At 60.3% G+C, this 21,849-nt stretch overlaps 1 protein-coding gene across 3 annotated transcripts in view; it reads left to right on the top strand.

Annotated features, from left to right (window-relative positions):
- The window catches only part of WDR20 (WD repeat domain 20), a 45,492-nt gene extending 29,217 nt beyond the window's left edge, over positions 1 to 16,275 (top strand). For 2 of the 3 annotated variants that reach the window (XM_090265595.1, XM_090265597.1), the window contains exons 2-3: positions 4,371 to 4,553; positions 14,374 to 16,275. In XM_090265595.1, coding sequence (XP_090121721.1) covers positions 4,371 to 4,553; positions 14,374 to 15,651 — 1,461 coding nt within the window. In that variant the 3' untranslated portion in view covers positions 15,652 to 16,275. The remainder of the gene's footprint in view (positions 1 to 4,370; positions 4,554 to 14,373) is intronic. The other variant, XM_090265596.1, reaches the window with a different exon arrangement.
- The last annotated feature ends 5,574 nt before the right edge of the window (positions 16,276 to 21,849 follow it).

Genomic DNA, 21,849 nt, shown 5'->3' with positions numbered 1-21,849 from the left:
GGTGGAGCTGGGGCCGTGGCGTTCCTTCTGCAGATCTCCGTGGGGCAGGACAGGTGGGTGCCCGCGGGTGCCGCGCTGCCCCGACCACGCCGACTCATGTTTCAGCAGTTCGTCACGGAAAGACTTCCAGGGACTTAAAGGGTTGGAAGTCCAAGGAAAAGAGGAACGCGACCTTTTAAAATTTGTGTTTATTGAGGAGTGTGGTAGTCAGCTGTTTCTGTAGAAGGAATTTGGAGCCATCATTTAAAATGTTTCTGTGAAGTTCAGAATAAGACACTGACAAATTATCTGTAATCTTGAACTCCATATGCGGAGACTAATGAGCATGATGATAAAATTTAATCTTAACTGTTGAAAAAATTCAAAACAGTTGCAGTTTCATTCATTCAACAGATCCTGAGTGTTTATGACATACTGGATACTCCACTGGGCCTGAATAAGAAAATACCATTTCACTGGTAAGATAACTTAATAAATTGGTTTTGGTATAAATTCAGATAATTGGCAATAATTAGAATGCAGAAACATTAAAAAACCCCAACGTGCCTGAAACCCATCTATGCAAAACCCTTCAGAAAGCGGAAAAGGAAAAGCGGTGACGTTAATGAAGAAGTTCTCCTTAAAGGGGCTTTTATTGCCATCTTTAATCTTAATTGTAATTCTGTGGTAATTGATGACAACAGACATAAAGCAGCACTGTGATCACATCCGTGATTAAACGCTAAATTTTGTGGAACGAATTAAGGACTTGAGACTTGAGGGAAGGAGCCGGCCCGAGCGTGGCGGCCGGGAACGCTGGCTGCAGGCGGCAGGGCCTGAACCCAGAGGTGAGGTTCCCGGAAATGGGCAGAGGAGACTCCCAACCCGGAGGGCGGACTAGGGACGCCAGAAAAGAGGGCGGTCCGCCTGCACCCCGCCTGCCCTGCGGTGAGGGGCGAGCGGAGGGGTGAGCCTTGCGCCCCGCGCAGGCTGCTCAGCTTTAGGGGACGGACGGGGGGGGGGGGTGCTGCCACCTGGGCGAGTGCCGGGAGGTTAAATGAGATGACGAGTGTCAGGTTCCTGGTGCACAGACGGTGTCCCCAAGACAAGTTGGTGTCACTGTTAGGGAGGGGGCATCGGCCCAGCCACAGGGCAGGATTGCTAGGTATGGCACCGTGCTCTGGTGGGCCGGGCACTGGGAAGCCCTGTGACCCGAAGTAAGGTGTGACAGGGACAAACGGGTAATTGTAGCTACCGGCTGCTGCCACTGCGTCCTCTGTGCTTTCTGTTCACTGTCCGCAGGCCTCACGGCCGCCCTGCAGGGGAGCTGGGGGAGGGGAGTCGGGCACCCTGCACAAGGTCACCCTGCTACCAAGAGCGAAGGCACGGCGGGAGGCTCGGCCTGCCTGGCCCCAGAGTGTGGCTCTCCCCCTGCCAGGCTGCCTCTCCCTGGGAAGCCACCTGAGTGGCTGCTGACCCGTGGGAGAGGGGGGCGGCCCAGGTAGTGTATTACCACCACTGAGAAGGCGTGGGAGTGCAGAGTGCCTGTGGGCACACCCCCAGCCCCCACAGAGGGGAGGAAGAGGAAACGGGGCAGCAGCACAGCATGGGGACAGAGGCAGCCTGGTGGCCGGCTGAAGAGGGATGAGGACGGGACGGGTCCGAGATGCGTGTGCCGGCTCCAGGGTGCTCGCGTGCCAGTGGCGGGGTCCGTGGTTCCGAGGAGTCTTACGGGTACGAGTTCTGGTGGGCGCGCCCCCAGCGGTCACTCAGGCCTCACAGTGACCCTCGCTTGGCGTAGGTGCCCTGCTGCCTGGCCAGACCTCCGCTGTCCTAGTGGGTCGGTGCCATTGGGGGGCGGGGGGGGAGCGGCCTTCCAGAGGAGACACTCGGGCGCTCCGCGGGCCCCGCCTGCCTGTGCGCCCCTGGGCTGCTGCGCCTCCCGCCGCGTCCAAGGACCGGGCTTTAAGATTCCTAGCCTGTTTGGACCGATAAAAAATTTTGTGAAATAAAAAAAGAATTACTGGGGAAAGAAACTGAAAAGACACAGAATGCAGACTATTTTTAAAATTAAAATCAGTGGATAAAAAGTGACTCCAGTAGGCCGCCATCATGTTACTGAACTGAGTGTCACCTGCAGACTGTTCAGCCGGTGACGGGCCTGCTCGCTGTGAGCGCTGCCGTCCGGGAGGAAAGGTCGTCAGCAAATTAGTTCACAGGATGTTTTCAGAACATTGACGTGATTTAAGAGTAAAAATAGCCTTTCTCCTGGCATTTAAAATACTGAGGTGTCTGTGCACCTCTGACCCAGCTGCAGAGAACGGCCCCCGTAAGGCCCACACGAGGGGCCGGGATGGAGCCTACACGCGGCGGCACGAGGACGTCTGCAGCGGAGCGTGTGGCCGGCAGCGCCGCGGTGGGGGCGGCCCGGGCCGCTCTGTGCGCGCGCACCCACGGCCGGAGGCCCACGCCCGCCCGCGCCCTGGGCCTGCCGCTGCGCGGTCCGTGGGTTCCGACTCGGGGCAGCACTGGGGAAGCGGGCTTTTCTTGCCCTGTTGTCGCTGAGAACCGCCGTGCGTTCTTCTGCTCGCTGCGTTTATGTCAGTGTGTCTTCTCTGTTAACTCTCGGCTTGCTTTTAAGTTGGTTTTTTATTTCAGTGTGTAATGTTAGCTATATTCTTTTAGGGGGGAAGGTTCCCTAAGCAAACTTTTATTAAAACATCTCCAGAATCGTATGTGCTGACAGATCATGATACAGTTTAACTTGCTCATATTTTGAATTTGAGTTTTGTCTCTGGCTGCCCGTGTGTCTTGTTTTCTATTTTGAGCTACTTTTACTTCTGCCGCTGCCCTCCTTGTTGTGAGGTGATTTGCTGTCCCTCCTTGGGGGCGGGGGCGCTGTCCTGTGTGAAGGGCCCCTTTCTGGTCCTGTGGCTTCTACCACCTGCCTGCCCCTGCCCCACTGCCAGCCGGCCGGCACTGACTCCCTCCCCGCTGGCCCCTCTCCAGGCTCTCCCCTGGGTGCTCCCTTCGTTCACCCTCCGCACGGTCCCAGCAGGTGGATGGAGCAGATTCTCCGCCCTGTTGGCCAGAGGTGCAGCTGGGGGAGGGTCCGCGGACCCTGAGCTCCACGGACCCCGAGCTCCACCTCGTACCACTCAGGGCCCTGCTTTCAAAGGCTCAGGCTATGAGTTTGCTCAAAAATGCCTGTCTTTTGAGGTCCTCTTTTCTTCTTAGTATTTGTATTTGTTATCTGAAAAGTCAAATGTTAGAACACTCAGCACAGCGCACAGGCCTCCTCGGAAGGAAAAATACTCCGCACCAGCGCGGGGCCGGGGTGGTCAGTAGGGAAGGGCCGCGCGGCCTGAGGACGCGGTCAGCGCCGCAGGTGTCTCCACCCGTGATTTTCAAACGTGTGTGTGTGTGTGGCTGTGGTCCTCTGTGTCAACAACAGCCCAGCACACGGGCATGCATGGGACATTTCCCTGAAGAAAAGATTCTTGCTTTGAAAGGAGGGAGGTGCATTGCAAAGTCACATTTTAGCCCAAGTCAAAGTCATTTGCTTTTGCCTTTGGGGTGTGTGGCTGCATTTTCTCCCTGTCCCCTTTATGGTCAACAGACTTGGGTTTCAGATCCAGCCCTTCCACCTGCTAGGTAGGTACGGTGACTTTGGCTGAGTTATTTAACGTCCTGAAGCTTGTTTTCTCATCTGTAAAGTGGGGGAGTGTTCGCTACTTTGAAGGGTCACTGTAAGGGTGAGAGATGGTGCGTGTCCTGCACCTGAGTGGGTGTGGGCTCAGTGGGGAGTTGCCTAAGAGTGACGCAGAGGGAGGACGGGCTGGCATGGAGGCTGCTCACGCAGTGGGTCTCGCCGCAGTGGGGCAGCGTCAGATCACCCCGGAGGCTTTCTGGACAGTTCGGGGCCCACCCCCATGGTTTTGGATTCTTTTGGTCTGGGAGGGCTTGAGAGTGCGCGTTTCTGAGTTTCCAGGTGACGCCGCTGCCGCCACTGCTGGTCTGGGGACCACACTTTGAGCACCCCTGGGCTACAGGTAACTCACTCATGCGCGTGTGGGTGCCGTGGAGCTTCTGTGTGGTTAGAGGTTCTATCTTAGAAGAAGATGCTTCGATTGCATTTTGCAGCTACTGAATTTAGTATCTCAAGGAATAAGCTGTGAAAGTAACAGTTATAAACATTTTCTGGGTGGTCCAACAATGTCAGATGGGCTAAGGTATGTTAAAGTGCTTTGATAAAATGCTAAAACCTGAAAAAGTATTTTAAATACCTTTGTATTTAAGATGGGACATCATAGTGGAGTATGAAATAGTGTGACTTGAGTCCTCATCTCAACGTGCTGTTTACTGTGTGTGTTTTTCTCTCTCTCCTCCAGGCTGCTGACTTGAGTAAACCAATAGATAAAAGGATTTACAAAGGAACACAGCCTACTTGTCATGACTTCAACCACCTAACAGCCACAGCAGAAAGTGTCTCTCTCCTAGTGGGCTTTTCGGCAGGCCAAGTCCAGCTTATAGACCCAATCAAAAAAGAAACTAGCAAACTATTTAATGAGGAAGTAAGTAGCACCCTGTCTCAGCTGCTAAGAACCCTTTAAGAATTCTTGTCCCTTACCAAGGGGAGTGGCCTCTGCACCCCGAGCCCAAACCCGAGCCTGTCCCGCGCGCGCTCCGTGGTCCTGCCCAGCGTGGCCCTGGTTTCAGCGGGTGGCTGCGCTGGCTGCCTCTGACCAGCTCTTCCCGGGGTGGCCGTTCTGCGGTGTTTATGGGGCGCGCTCGGGTGCCCGTGGTGGCTGCTCTAAGCCTGTTGTGACGGAGGGAGGGTGAGACTGCGGCCCGAGGATTATCATTTAAATAAGAAAACCCAGGGTTCCAGCTTCATCCACATCACTGGGAATTGTCACACAGACCAAAGGACTTGAAGGCGCTTCCTCCGGGGGCTCACACTGTACTTACAGCTTTGCGTCAGCCAAGGAGGGGTTCCTCTGCTCTTAAAACTATTGGCTGCAGACTCACCTCTGACACAGTTGGGAATCCGGGCACTTAGACTTGGATCACACGGCGTAGCCTTTGCCAGTGCTGTAGTGTGGACCGGGGTTTCTGGTATCTTCAGTTTCCTTCTGGAAGGAGCTGAGCTGTCCGAGCCGCCTGTTCAGGAACATGTCGGGACTGTCACGTGGCAGGTAGACGCTGCCAGGTGGGTGATATTTGTCGCAGCTGTTGGAGCGACTCTCTGGCCCCATGTGTTGCTGGAACGTGCTCGGTGTCCTCCCATCTGTGAGTCCGTATGACTGTCCCAGGCCGTGGAGATGGGGCAGGCTGGCTGGGTTACAAGTCCTGGGTCCCTGACCTGACCAGGCCAGGTCACGGGACCCCCCTTCTCACAAAGGACAAGTGGGTTTGTGCTTGTGCATGATTTTAGCACCATTATCTCGGAACAGAAGCACATTATGGATTCTAGTTTTTAAGAAATAGTTTTGTTTGGGGAAGAATGTTCACCCTGACAAGTTGCAGTTCAAGTGCTGATCCTTGTGTGGTCGATGTGGTCTGCTCTGTCCACGCACGCCAGGGCCGGCGCGGTGCTGCTGTGGGCCTGCCGGGGCCTGGGGAGGCTTCTGAACGTGCCTCCTCCCTTCGAGTTCGCCTGGGTCGGCAGACTGTAGAGCAGACGTATTTAATTCCGTTTTCCACTTAAAAATTTTAAGCAGAAAATTATTCTGTTTTCCTAGATATCTTATGACTATGACCTGAGGAAGTGGGGTCTCGGTCAGCTGAATCTCCCTTTGGTGGGGGGACGAGTGAAAAACCAGCCTCCTCTGTGCGGCTGGTAGAGCTGGTGACCTGGGATGCCCTGTGGGTCGTGTCTGTGGCGAGGGGGGGCATGTTGTTGAGAGGGAGGTGCCAGGGCCATGGAAACAAGGTCGAGAGGCGGCTCAGCCGAGGATGGCACGGAATGCCGCTCAGAGAACAAGGCGCCTGTGTGTCCCCGCCCGGGGAGGGCGGGGGCTGGGGACCACGGGGCCCTGGGATCTCGGGGGCCCCACGAGCACGCAGGTGCGCCAGCCAGACCCGTCCCTCGCGCTGGGCACCTGGACGTTGCAGCTAAGAAGCGCCTCCTCGCTCCCAGGGGCCTGAGCCCGCGCTGCCTCGTCCCCTCTCTCCATTGCGTCTGAAAGGGTCTGGTCAGAGGTGGGGCCGGCGCGTGGGTAGTGCCAGCCTGGCATCTAGAGCTTGAGGCTGGAATGGATTGTCCTTCCCAGTAAGGACGTCCTCAGGCCGTGTGGATGGCATTTTCCTGCGAGGGCGGTCAGCGTGGCTACGAGCAGGGCCGTCGGAGGGGTGTTCCTCAGCGCGGGAACGGTGGCTGGCGCCGCGCTCACGCGGTGCGTTGGGGTGCGAGTGTTCTCTGTGTTCCCTCTGTGCAGGGGCAGGGACGGCAGCCCCCGTGTGACAGCAAGCGAGTGACCTGCCCGGATCAGGGGCATCTTGGTGACAGACCTGAAACTGGGAATTAACTCCACAGGCTCTTCCTGGCCCCGACTGCCAGCCCCAGCACTGTGGTGACAGGATGGGTGGCCCTCGTCCTCCCGGGGGCTCTCGTGCGGCGAGGTGGACAGACGGTGCCGGGCCACGCGTTAGCGCAGCGCTGCGGACTGTGCGCACCCCACTCTGCAGCGTGTATCAGACACGGCAGCACAAGGCCCACGCGCAGCTCCGCGGCAGAGGCCCGAGAAGGCTTCCAGAGGCCGTGTGGCGCTCTGGCTCTCGGGAGACGCCCAGGCGCTGGAGGGGAGGGGGAGGGAGGCCCTCAGAGTGGAGAAGACCACTTCGCGTGCGGGTGGGGGGGGACGGGGGGGGGGGCGCGGGGCCGGGGCCAGACCCGGACAGCTAAGCTGCAGCCCCTCCCGAAGTTCGTGTGGCCTGCGGACAAGCTCGGCCCCGATGGGGGGGGGGGCTGGGGAGGGCCTGTGGGCTTTTCCTTGGGGCGTGACAGGTCACGTGTGCCTTTTAGCGCTCTGTCGGCGCTTGGGGAAGGTGGGTTGGAGGGAAGGCAGCAGGACCGGGGAGGCAGCCTTCGTGACTGTGCAGGTGAGCGCCCAGGGCTTGGCCCGGAGGCGCGCCCGGTTGTCTTCATCTGGCAGACCTGATTGCCTGCCGTGTGCCTGGCACGGGTCCGCGGCGGCAGATGAGCCCTGCCCTGCGGCGCGCACACGCTCACAGCAGACGGTGCCTGTGGCGCAGCAGGAGACGGGGGCCTGAGAGAGACGCGAGGCTGGGAAGAGCCGAGAGGAGGCAGTGCGCCTGGGGAGCGTGGCGTGAACTGGGGGCCAGGCCACGCGGTGTCTGGCCCAGGTCTGTGCCTTTGCCTAGGCTGGGCGTCTCCTAGAAGGGAGTAGGAGCACGAGGCGGCCAGGTAGCGTTTTTGGGAGTGAGCCTGGCTGCTATTCGGAGCTGAGTCGGGGAGAGAGGCCCAGCCCGTGGGTTGCTGGCCGTCACTGCATCGCGCTGGGTAGGACCGGGACAAGTGGCTGTTGGAGTGCGGGGGAGATCACGGTTCCGGTCTGTACTTGTTAACCTCGAGGGGCCGGGAAAGGTGAACGCGTGGGAGTGGTGAGCGTGTGAGTGGTAGTCACAGCCGTGAGGTTAGAGGGTCTGTGGAGAAAGCGGTGAGAGCAGGAGCAGTGCCGGGCCAGGCCCTGCTTGTTCTCCGAGCGCCCGGCCCACACCTCCTGTCTCCAAAGGCGCTCTGAGAGCAGCTGGCTCATCCCCGTGGACCGGTGGCTGGGTACCTGGGGCCCCGAGGCGGGGCCTGGGGCCAGCACCACCTGCCCTGGCCGCTGGCTGGGGGGCTGTGATGGCTGAGTGCTCAGTCAGGTTCCAGGAAAAGGGGACCCAGCTTCTTGGGAGGCGGCGAGATGCTGGCAGTTTTTAAGGAGAAACAAATAATTTTCCAGGACAAGAAGGTAAGAGCGGGACACCACACAGACACTCCTCATGGGCGAGGCTGAGGATGGGGCTGCTTATCACGACTGTGGTGTCTGTCCGTCAGTCGGTTGGTCTGCCTGACACTCACCAGCGCGCCCCTGCCGTGGTGACACACGTGTGTTGCACAACATGTCCCCGGTGGTGGTGATTGTGACTAGCGCTGCCTTTCTGGAGGTGCCTCGTATGTGAAAAGAGAGCACGCGTGTGCGTGGACGGGGGCGTGGGTCCAGAAGGCCGCCTCGGATTGGGAGCAGAGGAGTTGTGTGTGGGACTGGAGCACATGTGCAATGGTCTCCCCCCCCGCCGCCCCCCCCGGGATTTAGAAGATGAAACAATGATAACACCTGTGTCTAGAAACACTGAGCGGTACCCGGGGTGTGGGGGGGTGTCACCTGTTACCCACAGTGCTGCCTGCTGACTTGTCCCTTTGTCAGCCTTTGTCTCCCAGCCCAGCCTGGCCCTGGGCCGGTCACTGCAGTTGGCAGAGGCCTGCAGGCTGCTCCCCGCGGTCCCAGTCCCACCAGAGACCCGTGCCAGCCTGCGGAAGGTGTGCCGTCCTTGCTGGCCTCCCCCGGCGAGTGCGGGCTGCAGGCCTCCTGGCACTCTGCTTCCTTCCATCTCAGAGTGGGTCCTAGGCTTCTGTTGGCGGCCCTCGTGCGGCTCAGGCCCCTGAGAAGGCCTGGGAGCCGGTCCGCGCACGGTGGCAGGCCCCCCGCCACGGAGCCCGCAGCATGGAAGAGCCTCCAGGGCCCTGAGCAGCCCGCCAGCACCCAGCCTGTGTGAGGCCCTCCAGGGGCAGGGGGCTGGGCTGGCTTTTTCTGACCCGTGGCCAGTTGGCTGTGTTGGGGAGCAGGAGTGACAGGGACGGGGTCTCTGTGATTATAAACTGAGCCTCGTTTATCTTTGCACTCGCTCATTTCAGAGCTGCAGCCGCAGGCCAGCAGCCTCAGAGGTTTTCATGTGCGTTTTCATTATTGAGTAAAACGTAACGTCTAAGGAGAACTTACATCTCAGCTCCTTTCATGATCGACGTGTAGTAAGATGCTTCGTTCCCGACTTCCTTTCTCCTCGTCACAGGTTCGAGGCCGGGGCCCGCCCGCTGAGTAGGCCCTTTAGATCAGGCCCAGCTCGGGCACAGAGGGGCCCTGACTCCTGGTCCCCGTTGCCAGCCCACGGCTGTGACCCCTTTCAGCCCTCCAGCTGCAGGCTCCTCCTGTCCCCGCGCCGTGGGGGGCCCGGCCTTGGCCTTGCAGCGTCTGTCCGGTGCCCTGCGTCCTGGTAGTTTTGTTTTTGTTGTTGCCTTTTTTAATCAAAGGGAGGACATGCGCACATACTGACGCGCTCCCTAAAGTCCGAGCATCGATATGAGCGACGTCCGAGGGGACCTGTTCCCCTGCTCTGCCCCGAGGGTGCCCCCGCCCCAGCTCTGTGAGGCCTTTCCAGTGGCTGTTGCGGTTTCTGAGTTGTTTGTTTCAGGGCTTCTGTTAAAAATTAAACCTGCATTATGAAAAGCATACTCACGCCCCCCAAAAGAACTTCTGCTGGTTACGCGGCAGCAGCGAAAGGGAAGGGAGCCCAGTGTTTCAGAAAGCCTCACGCGGGGGTGACGCATCCGCGTGGCCGCGGGGTTTTCCTCTTGCCCCCTCTGCCCGAGTTGAGTATAGTTAGAGAAGCTTGTCTGTTAGTGCCGGCGGTCACGTGGGCGGGGTTCCCGTGTGCTTCTCACTGGGTTACCCTCCCAAGAGGCAGTTCCCGCGGCATTCGGAACAGGGGACGCGGCGGCTGCAGGCAAGGGCTGGGGAGAGGCAAGGGTGTGGGAGCCCCCCGAAGGGGAGACCTCAGCACAGGAGTGTCCAGATTTTGTTTCTGGTTTTCATGAAAGTGATTATAAAAATAAGCTTTGCGGCGTTTTGGAATTTGACTCTTGATTGGAAAGCCCAGTGACTGTGCCGGTGACCTCACAGAGACCTTAGTGGCTCGGTCTCCCTGCTGCCCCGCCCCCTCCCGTGGCTGTCCTCCCATCCACTTCTCTCTCCTCCTGGTCCCAGACTGGCTGCCCTGCCCGCCCGCCCGCCCCAGGGCACTTCCTCTCTGGGCCTCTTCGTCCTGCCCCCTGACCTGCCCCGACGGGGGGAAATTTTGATGCCCAGACAGAGCTCCTGGCCTCTCCGCCCCGCCCTCTCCTCGTGGACTTCTGGGTCCTTTCCTGTTTTTTCTTTCGCTGCTTGTAGGTAGGGTTTTAGGGTTTCACCTCACTTTCCCCCTTGTTACAGCTTCCTCACTGGCGCTCTCTGTTCCTCGACTTCCCCTCGCTCTCGTTAGCTGCCGACAAGGTGAGGACACCTGGGTTTCTCCCCAGCTCAGTCACCCTCCCTGTCCTTTTCTCTCCGCCTGTGTGTCCCTCAGGCTCAGAGCCATGGACCCCTCGTCGCCCTTCCCTCCCCCACCTCCTCTCCCCCAGCTGCCACCCAGCCGCGGGTCCAGTTTCAGGGCCATGGACAGGTGTCAGGGCTCTGACTGTTGCACCCCACCCCACCCCACCTTCCATTCTGTCGGCCGTGTCCCTTTTCAGGAGGCCGGTGCCCTGCTGTGTGCAGCAGACCGCCGGCAGAGTGGACGTCAGCCACCAGGGCGGTTTTAACTTCTGGCCACAGTCAATCAGTAAAAAGTAGGCGCAGCGACATTCTACGTCACCCAGTGTGTCCGCAGTACGATTTCAGCGTCCAGAGCACTTGATAGGGACACGCGCACTCTGGCCCCGTCATTCTCTGTCTTCCAAGGCCCGTGTCGTTTGCGCTCGGCGCAGCCGCTTCCGACCAGCCCGAGCCCCGGAGCCTGGGACGGGGTGGCCCCACGTCCCAGCTCGCGCTTCCAGACCTGAGTCCCCGTCCCTGCTCAGGTGCTCCAGCCAGAACAGGTGAGCGTTCTGCTCGCCCAGTGCGCTTCCCACACGGGTCCCCTCGTCACTCAGGACACGCGGTGCCTGCTGCTCCCGCTGCCTCGGCGTCCTTGTCGGTGCTCCTCCCTGCGCAGGACGCTCCTGCCCACGTCCTCAGCCCGCCCTCTGCACCCGCCACCCTTGCTGCCCTGGAGAGGCCTTTCTGGGCCCTCTGTCGGAGCCTGGGACCCCTGCAGCCCCGTCCCCGTGGCCTGTTCTCACCCTGGCGCTGAAGCGCTGTAAGCGTCACCGTCTGCTCATCCCTCGAGGGTCAGTGCCACCCCGGAGGGCTGTCTGTCCAGCCCGTGCTGCGTCAGTGCCTGGCATGTGGGCTGCACTCAGGAGAGAACGGGGCAGTGCCACGCGATGGGAGACGCGGACACAGCCGTCCCCCGGTGGCTGTGGGGCCCTGGCTCTCGGAGCCCAACCCCATGGGGCTCAGCCCCGGTGTCAGGCGTGTAATGTTGGCGTGTAGCCCACGCACATCCTCCCGCAGACAGGACACTACCTCGAGGCTACCCGTGACACCTGACACAGTGTACCTGCTGCGTCAGTTGTGGTCACACTGTGTCGTTCAGGGAACAGTGACTGGGAGAGCCTGTCCCTGTCCGCATGGTCGCACCAGCAGCCGTGGCAGGCCAGTGACAGCGCCCACCGTGCACAGTGCAGAGCGCTGTGTTCAGTCACTTTCAGTCTGCACTTGGTGGGGTCCTTGGGCATGGGAGGTGGGCTGTGGGGGAAGGGGGTGAGTGGGACTCCAGGCAGGTGTGCTGACCTCCCTGAGCCTGTTTCCTGGCAGGTGACGTGGCAGCGATGTCTGCTGTCCTCTGGGGAAATGGCTGCTCCTGTTTGCCTTGCTGATGGGAACAGAATTGTGTCCTCTGTGGGAGGTGACTCTTTAGTGTCTATAAAAATGTGCATCCTTGCCCTGGCTGGTGTGGCTCAGCAGACTGAGTGCAGGCCTGCAGACCTAAGGGTCGCTGGTTCGATCCCCAGTCAGGGCACAGGCCTGGGTGGCGGGCCAGGTCCCCAGTTGGTGGCACATGAGAGGCAGCCACACGTTGGTGTTTCTCTCCCTCTCTCTCCTTTCCCCTCTCTCTAAAAACAAATCAATAAGATCTTTAAAATAAATAAAAATAAATGAATAAGTCTTTAAAAAAGTAAAAAGGTGTGTCCCTTTCACCCAGCTGCCCCACTGGACCTCACGCTGTAGGCATGTTCATGGGACCGGGACCGGCCCAGGCGCAGGGGTGTTGAGTGCTGCGTGAGTGTCCCGTCAGCGGGGGCTCTGAAACACACGGCATTCTCGCCATCGCGTGCTCTGCAGGGGGGAGGAGCGAGGGGGCTCCCTCTGTGTCCTGTGTCCGTGCGGACGGTGCGCAGAAGCCTCCCGGTGAGAGGGCAGGGTGCGGGCTGTGCGCGGTGTGCTCTCTGGTGGGGGCGCAGGGAGGGCACTAGCAGTGCCAGCACGCTTGATGTGACATTTGAGTGTGTTACCCAGTCAAGGGAAACGAGAGCTGACCTTACGGTAAAGATGGCAGAGCTCATGCGGGGCCTGCGTGTGGAGGAGGTCCCAGGTTGTCCTGACGTGGCTGTGACCCCAGTGCCCTGGGCGACACATACTTAACCCCCGTGTGTGAGCACACGCCCGGCCAGGCCGATGGTGCCGCTGGGTGTGCCCAGTTCTCAGCGCTGAGTGCACGCAGGGCCCGGCCGGACACGGAGCGTGGGCCAGGCTTTTGTTCGCGGGGCCCAGCCGCGTGTCTGCGTGGCAGTCTCGGTGCACTTCGTCATGGGCGCCATGGCCGGGAGTGCTCGTTCGCTCGTGGGCCGTGACTGTCCCTCTTCCCGCAGAGTCGCGGGGCACTGCCGTCTCCTGTTCTAACGGAACTGGCGTGTTTCTTTAAGCCAAAACAAAACTTTCTCCTGGCCCTGGTGCTGGAGGCTTGTGTCTGTCCTTAAATGTGGCGCGCGTGATGGAGCAGCGGTGGAGCGGTCTCAGGCGGACAGGTCTGACATGGGCGTGGCACGTGGGAGGCGCGGGGCCGAGAGCCGAGGTGCTGGGACGAGGCCGGGCCAGCTTTCGTCGCTGCCTGACCAGGACCCCACGGGGGTGCGCGTGGCGACCCCTAGACCCTGGGCTGGCAGGCCCGTCACCTTGGCTGGGCAGCAAGGCCTGGCTTGGCCTCGCGAGTTCTCCGTGACCCCGTGTGAAGGAAGCAGTGGCGGCCCCGTGGGGCAGCGCTGGGCTCTCAGGCTGTTGGTGTAACTAGCATAGGTCAGGTGCCTTAGAGAGGTTGCTCGCCACACAGGCAGGGGACGAAAATGTGGACAGTGTCCCCAGGCCGCGTGCCGCCTCTGTTACAGTGAGGGGCGGCCGTGCCATCCTGCGGCTGTGGCACTGCGGAGTGACAAGCAGCAGCCCCTGCTGTTGACCAGCCTCTGCCCAGCCCGTGGGCCGAGCCCCCAGGCCTGCCTGCTGAGGGTCTGCCGGCCCCTTGCCTCCTGGGGCTTGACGTTCACAGCAGCTCGCCTGGTCACGAGTCTCCCGGAAACATCTTGGGTTTGTCACCTTCAGAGACAGTGCAGCTATGGCAGGTGCAGGGCAGAGTGGCAGGGGATGGTGCTTTGCTCTGGCCGGTTCTGCGTCCCAGCCAGTTGGGGGAAGGCTGGAGGGGGCCACAGACGGTGTTTGCAGTCAGTGTCTGAGGAGAGTGTGGGACTTCAGGGTGGCCTCTGTCGCCGTGATCTGGGGACAAGAGGGCCAGCCTGTGGAGGCCACCATGCTGTGGCCCCGGCAATGTCAGCAGGGACGGCACTGGTGCCTTTGGGTGGATTTTACTTCTGGCCTTTTGTTCTTCCTGGTTTCGAGGACAGACTCTCCTACTTTGTGCCTGTTAAAGACCTAGGTGGTCTGTGAGCCCCGTGGGCATGGAGCAGAGGAGCGGTGCCGGGCCTGTCCTCCCGAGTGAGCCCCGTCTGCCTTTCAACACCACCTTCTCCAGAGGAAGTGTCCCAGCCTCCAGGGCCGCAGTGGGACCTGGGGTGTGTGTTGAAGTCCTGTGAGCTGCTGGCAGGGGCCCCCCACCTGGGAGTGTGGTCTGCACGTGACTGGTGGTGACGAGGAGCAAGAACCACGAGGTTCTCCCGGGGCCCCACGCCGAGGCAGCCGCGCAGTGACTGAGACCCTGGCCCTCCTGGCGGGGGAGATGACACACGCTCAGTGGCTGTCCCCTCCAGCGTGTCCCAGTGTCTGGCGTGGCCCCACATCCAGAGAGGTTCTAGAGGGTCATTGTGCATGTGCCCAGAAGGTTCTTGGCTGGCCTGGTCGGCCACAGGAGAGGGTGGTGTGGCCGATGACTCGTCCCTTGTCACGCAGCAGCAGCCCAGCTTTCTTGCTGGGACGTCGCCCGTTGAGCTTCCCTGTGGTAACGTGTTCTCCTTTGTCTTCACAGAGACTCATAGACAAGTCCCGAGTAACCTGTGTCAGATGGGTCCCCGGCTCGGAGAGCCTTTTCCTAGCAGCCCACTCGAGCGGGAGCATGTACCTGTATAACGTGGAGCACGCGTGCGGCGCCACCGGCCCCCACTACCAGCTGCTGAAGCAGGGCGAGGGCTTCGCCGTGCACGCGTGCAAGAGCAAGTCCACGAGGAACCCCCTCCTCAAGTGGACGGTGGGCGAGGGGGCCCTCAACGAGTTCGCCTTCTCCCCGGACGGCAAGCTCTTGGCGTGCGTGAGCCAGGACGGGTTTCTGCGGGTGTTTAGCTTTGACTCCGTGGAGCTGCATGGCACGATGAAGAGCTACTTCGGGGGCCTGCTGTGTGTGTGCTGGAGCCCGGACGGCAAGTACATCGTGACGGGCGGGGAGGACGACCTGGTGACAGTCTGGTCTTTCGCGGACGGCCGCGTCATAGCACGGGGCCACGGGCACAAGTCCTGGGTCAGCGTGGTGGCGTTCGACCCCTACACCACGAGTGTGGAGGAGGGCGACCCCATGGAGTTCAGCGGCAGCGACGAGGACTTTCAGGACCTGCTCCACTTCGGCAGAGACCGAGCAAACAGCACCCAGTCCCGGCTGTCCAAGAGGAACTCCACGGAGAGCCGCCCGGTCAGCGTCACGTATCGGTTTGGCTCCGTGGGCCAGGACACGCAGCTCTGCCTGTGGGACCTCACGGAAGACATCCTTTTCCCTCACCAGCCCCTCTCGAGGGCGCGGACACACACGAATGTCATGAACGCCACGAGCCCCCCGGCCGGGAGCACCGGGAACAGCGTCACGACTCCCGGCAGCTCGGCGCCCCCCCCTCTGCCGCGGTCCAACAGCCTCCCACATTCCACCGTCGCCAGCACGGGCAGCAAGAGCAATGTCGCCGACGGGGCCATCGCGTCTGGGGTCAGCAAGTTCGCGACCCTCTCCCTGCACGACCGGAAGGACCGGCACCATGAGAAAGACCACAAGCGGAACCACAGCATGGGACACATCTCTAGCAAGAGCAGCGACAGACTGAACCTGGTTCACAAAACCAGAACGGACCCGGCGAAAACCCTGGGGACACCTCTGTGCCCTCGGATGGAAGACGTGCCCTTGTTAGAGCCGCTCATCTGTAAAAAGATCGCACACGAGCGGCTGACTGTGCTGATTTTCCTTGAAGACTGTGTGGTCACCGCGTGTCAGGAGGGCTTTGTTTGCACGTGGGGGCGGCCTGGGAAGGTGGTGAGTTTGAACCCTTAATGCTGCGCCCGAGGGGAGCTCCGTAGGTAGGTCTTTTCTTGCGGGAGGGGTGGGCGTACAATGGATGGATGACCCTTCTTCCCAATGTAAATCTAAACGCATCAGAGCCATAATTTTGGAGACTGCATGCCATGTAATTCTGAATCATTTGATAATTCACCTTAGAACGTTTAAAAAAATATAATCAAACTAATTGCCAGCCAAGTCAGTCACCCTCCTGGGAGTAAATAGAGTCCCAAAGTTAGTGCTCCTGTCTTAGACTATTTGATTTTAGGAAAATCATGACAGTGTGGGGAGACACGGACTTAACAGCTCAAATTAAAACTTCTGCTTTCTCCGGGATGTTGTTGCTTACCTGCTCAGTTAGAGCACCGTGCGCCTGCCCAGCGTCCGGCACGGGCGGCCGTCGGCTGCCACTTAGAGTCCCGTTTTTTATCCTGATCATCAGAGGTTTAGGAATCTGTGAACCCTAACTCTAGGAACCGCGCGTGCAGCAGGGTTGATGGGTATCATTTTTACATTGTTCTGGCAATCCACAGAAAGAGAAGAGCCTTAATTTTTAAAACCCATTTTAGTCATTTTATGACGATTAAAATTGTTTAATAAACATCTTTTTTCAAAGAAGCAGCTTGTGCCACTTTGATTGAGATTCTGTGCACTAAACGAGATGCCCGCGTGCTGCGGAGCCCCGGGGCGCGGGAGCTGCAGGCCGAGGCCCGGGTCAGACGTGCCTCCCGCCCCAGGAGCCGAGACCCTCTGTCTGACCTGCTCTGCTTTGTTCTTTTCCAACGAGGGAAAGGAGGTTTTATCTTCTTTCATTGTGGGGTAGATTTTGTTCTTGTTTTTTTTTCTTGTAGTGGGTTTTGGTCCCAAAGGCATGAGGCTACAGGCCAGACAGCGTCCTCAGCTCAGTCTTGATGGAGGTCCTGGCTGGTTTTGCCCCAAGGGGGTGCCTGGGGGCAAGTGCCCCTTCTCTCACTGCCAGTGGCTGTCGTCCAGGGTTGTTCTTGGGTTGCCAGTGCTGGTCTGGCCCTCGGGCTCTGTCCTCGCCCCAGGCCCTGGGCCTGTGGCTGTTGGGGGCGGGGTGGGGACGCCCCCAGGTCGGGACCGCGCCCGTGGGAAGCTGTGGTGTTAGATTCCCAGTCCTCAGGCCCCTTGCCAGCTCTGGAGGAGCTTCAGATCCCAGTTGTCAAATGAACGGACGGAGGGTTCTCTGCGCTGTGTTTCACGTCAAGATGATGGTTCTCTTATCTGTTAACTTATTTTGGTCATTTAGGTTTGTGTTGTTTTGCACACTTTTGTAATTAAACACAGAGATACTGACAACGTATGCTGCTTTGCGTAGTGAATGCGCTTCAGCCAAACAAAGACCTGGGGGTCAGCTCTCGGCCCTGCGGCCCTGGTGGAGGGGCGGCGGCTCTAGGCTCCGGGCCTCTCCCAGGCCTCTCCCCGCTGTGCCCACCGTGCCCCTGCACGCGGGTGGCGTCCGTTACCTGCGGTCGCAGCGGCCACAGTAACGTCCCGTCTTCCGTGTCCTTTGTTCTGGAAAGCTACCCGCTCTGAGGCAACGGGACAGCGGTCTGTAGACAGGTCAGCTTTGCAGGTGGAGCTGGGCCGTTGGGAGGTCGGCAGCCACCGGCCCGCGGACGGCTGTGTGCGCTCCTGGTTTTAGAGACTCCACTTCCGCAGCCTCTGCAGCGCCGAGTGCGCAGTGTCCAGACCCAGGGCCCGCCCGTGGCCGCTGTAGAGAGCGGCTGCCCCTGGGTGAGAGGCCCAGCGGGGCTGCACACTGCTCGCCGCAGGGCCCGCACTGGACGCTGGCAGGACACGCCTAAGAGGCAGGAAGCGCGGGACGTGGGGGAAGCGAGAGGAGGGTCCTATTTCCCCTAAAAACAAGCTTTAAACATACTTGCGGCCTGCAGGGCCGTCCCCTCCCCTCCTCACCCCGGGTTGGGTCAGCTTCGGGGGTGGGACTTGGCCACAGTCCCGTGCGCCCATCTCTGCTGCTGTGCGTGTCCTCTGTTGGGGTCCCTGCTGGAGAGGCCCAGGCTGGCTCCCGCCCCTGCCGCCTGCTGCCTCCTAGCCCGCCAGCAGGGTGCTTGTCCTGGGGTCGGGAGGACAGAGCAAGGTGCTCTGCAGGGCCAGGGCTGAGCTGCGCCGGCCGGGGAGGAGGAGGAGGAGGAGAGAACCCCGCAGAGGGCGGCTCCCACCTGCTATTGCTCTGGTGCTGGCTCCTGCCGGCCCTGGGCGGACTGGGCGGACTGGGCAGACTGGACCGGAGTGCGGGAGCAGGAGTGCAGGCCCCCGGGGGAGCGCGTCTGTAGTGTTCGCTTCCAGCTCTGAGCATCCTCGTTGAGATGTTTCCAAGTTTTCAGCTTGAACATCACCTTGAGCAGAAAGGTCTTCTCCGACCTGCCGTCTGGGATGAAAGCTGTGGCCCAAAGGAGGCCATCGCCTTGGTCCGCGTGGCTCCTCTGCCCTGCGCTGAGTCGAGGACAAGAAGCACAGACAGACAGAGCCCGGCGCCCTCCCGGCCTGTGTGCCGCCTGCGCTTCCCGGGGCTGAGCTGCTCTGAGCCCGATGGCCAATGGCCGGGCGGGCCGGGGACTCAGAGCCCCCAGAGGGCTGGGCCCTGGGAACGCCCGGCCTTTCACAGTGAGCTCCAGCGGGTAACTAGTCTTGTGCTGATGGCCCCTTGTGGCGTTTCTGGAGTGTCCCCTGTGAGCCCCTGGCTCAGGACTCAGGGCAGATGCCTTGGGACAGACGAGCGGCTTCTACAGGGATTACTGCCTCACACACTCAGGACCCCAAGGAACCAAACCGCCACCCCTTGCAGAGCTGTGCCCGCATGCCCGTCCCTCCCAGGGCACTGGTGCCAGGCGCCCCCGTGGGGCTTCACAGCCCCGCCCGAGCGGGCGGAGAGCCAGCGGCCGTTTCCCCCAGGCCCCCCTTCCGGGTGCGTCCTGAGCTGGTGAGAATCTTCGAGTATTGGATTTGCCCTGGAGTCAGAGAAGCCTCTCCAGCAGGTGGCAGCGCCTGTGTGTGAGGCCCTGGTCCCCTCTGCCTGGGAGGCGGGGTGTGAGCTCCTGGTGGAGGAAGCTCAAAGCAGGAGAGGGAGGCCCCCGGGTGGGCCGTTCGGGCCTGTGTCCGAGGAAGGGCTGGAAGCGGTGGGCTCCGCAGGGGAGATGCGGGAGGGCTTGGCTGAGGGGCCAGTGTAGGGGCCCCCGGGGAAGCAGCGGGCCTCTGGCTGTGACTGTCCCCTCATGCCCGGCGTGTTCACAGTGGCCTGCCACTGCGTGTCATCATGGGGCTCCGCGCTCTGGGCACTGAAGTCCAGGGCCAGCCCTTCCCTTCACACCCAGATCCCTGTCCCCGGGCTGAACTCGCTCCCGTGGAAGAACCGCGTCACCGGCAAACACAGTCTCTTTGGAGGTGTGCACGGAAATCGTTCTGCGTTTTTATATGTTTATACCTGAGTTTATTAAAGATTGTTATATCAGGTAACACTATAAAATTGTATAAATATTTACTTTTAGTGAAAATCAAAAGTTAAATGTATGTATTTCCTTTTCTATATTTTCATCTAATTTCTTGGCAACTTGAATAAATTTCATAAAGAGCCTTTCTAATACAAAACGTTGGTAAATTAAGTTCTTACTGTTGTAGTAATTAGCGGGGCTTTAATACCAGTATTGTTACTTTACAATTTCAGGAAAATCATGTCCCCTGCCTTGGTTTTCATGGTCCCCGCTAGGCTCACTGCACCCTTGATGCATCGAGGTCCTTTGCATTTGCCCTGTGTACATGGACATTAAGTAAATGTGTGAATGAGTTATAAATGGAGATAATTTCCAGTAGTCACTTTGATGTCTACGCTTTATAAAATCTCAGTGACTGAGCCAGGAAGGAAGAGCTTTTACATGCCGTAAAATTACAGAACCAATGGGTGCGGGAGTCGCTGCCTCTTACTGCTGATGCTGAGTGTCTCGGAATTAGAAACCTAGTAAGCGAAACGTTCGTCCTGAGCATCAGGGGTAAGAAGTGCTCTGTGTGGCCCTCCTCTGCCTCGTCCAGCCTGGGGAGGGACGGTGGGCTGACTGCCACTGTGCTGGGCAGACTCGGGGTCCCGGAGGCTGGGCTCCGGCGGGGGCGTGGAGGGCAGCCGGCTGGCTGCTGCCGAACCTCTCCTGGGAGACTGCCATTTGCTTATGGCGTTGGAACCGCTGCGGGGGCTTCATGCAGGAGGAGCTTCCTGAGCAGGACCGTGGGGGCCTCCACGCGACGAGGGAAGAAATGTCCCTCCCGGCAGGTGAGCCGAGCAGCCCCCTGCACGTCTGCCCGGAGTGCTTCAAGGCAAGGCGTCTAGGCCTGGCTGCGAGTCCCCAGAGGCTGTGGGAGGTGCAGGCGAGGCAGAGCCTCCGCTGGCCCGGGCGCCCCCACATCACTGTCCCACCCCTGCTGTTGCGTGGCACTCCTGGGACTGGAGCGCGGCAGGCCAGGCCTCCTCCAGGTGGCACCCCCTCTCGGCAGCTCAGAATCGTCCTGCCCACACTGTCCTGCGAGCCTTCAGCGCTGAACTCGGAGCTGCGGGAGCCGAGACAGACCCGCGCCCTCGGACCCACCGCCGTGGCGGCTGGTGGAACCTCGGCGTGGGGTACACTGTGAGCCCGAAACAACGGCCAAGTTGGCAGCAAGTTCAACAGACACACACACACACAAACAGCCTTCTGATCTTTTATTTTTAGAAATACTTTCTGTATTGACTTTCAGACAGGGGGAGGGAGGGAGAAAGAGAGGAGGAGAAACATCCATGTGTGGTTGCCTCTCACGCGCCCCCAACTGGGGACCCGGCCCGCAGCCCAGGCCTGTGCCCTGACTGGGGATCGAACTGGCGGCCTTTGGGTTTGGAGGCCGGCGCTCAATCCACTGAGCCACACCACATTTTTAAAAAAATTAGTTTGTACCTGTCAAGAGAAGCAGGTGGTTCCAGACCAGTGGCCTCTTGAAAGGGGCACACGTTCAGCGGCCTCAGCACCCCCTTCCATGGAGGCCAGCAGGGCAGGTCCCCCTGAAGGGACTCCAGGCGGGGCAGCTTTGGGAGGACATGGGAGGGGTTCGTCCCTCCTGCGCCCGCTGAGCAGAGGGTTCAGCAGTCGGTCTCACTGGCTGAGGGCCTGACGGGAGCGGGTCTCGGAGGGGCCTCTAACAGGCAGTGCCTGAGAAAGGCTTTCCCGGAAGTCTAGAAAGAGCATGATCAGTTCCTCTGTGTGACCTTGCTCTTTAGAGACTACGTCAAGTGGCCTCTTTGGGGAAATGTGCCACTTTCAGTGTGACCTGTCATTGGGCAGGTCGGGGCTGGCAGAGGGACACGGCCGGGCAGCAGGCCTGGGGTGAGGAGGGGCCCCGAAGCTCAGGGATGGCCCAGAGCAAGCGCCAGCGGACGGGCCCCTCTCTGAGCCCCGAAGCCTCACAGGGACCTTCCGACACCTGGCGCATCCCCAGGGGGAAAGGGCAGTGGCTGCGCCCGGCGCTCTTCGGTGCTCGCCGCAGGGCCCGCGTGCCGGGAGACGGGATTCTGGAGCAGAACCGGGGCAAGGAGGGCGCGTCCCCAGCCGGAAGAGCTCCGGGAGGAGGTCAGCCCGGTGACGCTCCTCCCGGGCTCTGCGCTGTCACTGAGAGGCATCGCCTTACAAACGATCGTTTCCTCTCAGTCTCTGCGAGAGCGGAGGTGATGCTGGGGCTGCCTGGCTCGGAGCCTAGAGCCCGTCGCTAGGTCGACTGCTCCGGGGCAGTTGCCGGAGCCGGGGCCGGGTGACCTGCACAGCACAGCGCCTCAGCCCTCGCGGCCGGCTCCCCGTGCAGGACGAGTCTCTGCAGCACCGCCGGGCCCGGGCTCGGTGAGCTCCCGTGGGGCCCCGCTTCCCGGCCGCACCCCACAGCCGCTCCCTCAAGGTCCTGAGGTCTCAGACGCTTACAGGGGGGCCGGCCGCGCGGGCTGCCCGGACTCCAGGACACGGCCCCTGGCACGGCCGCTGTGGCCCGTGGCCAGCAGCACCCACCAGCAGACAGGCTTCTTCGTTGTGTATTGTTTTTTAACCAACACATTATTTTTCTTATAAAATAACATTACTCGCCTTGGCCAGGTAGCTCCGTTGTTTAAAGCATTGTCCTGATACACCAAGGTTGTGGGTTCAATTC

The sequence above is a fragment of the Furipterus horrens genome, unplaced genomic scaffold (assembly GCF_987537825.1).
Source record: "Furipterus horrens unplaced genomic scaffold, mFurHor1.1.pri manual_scaffold_21, whole genome shotgun sequence".
In the NCBI taxonomy this organism is placed as follows: Eukaryota; Metazoa; Chordata; class Mammalia; order Chiroptera; family Furipteridae; genus Furipterus; species Furipterus horrens.
This window is presented reverse-complemented; position numbering and strand designations above follow the sequence as displayed.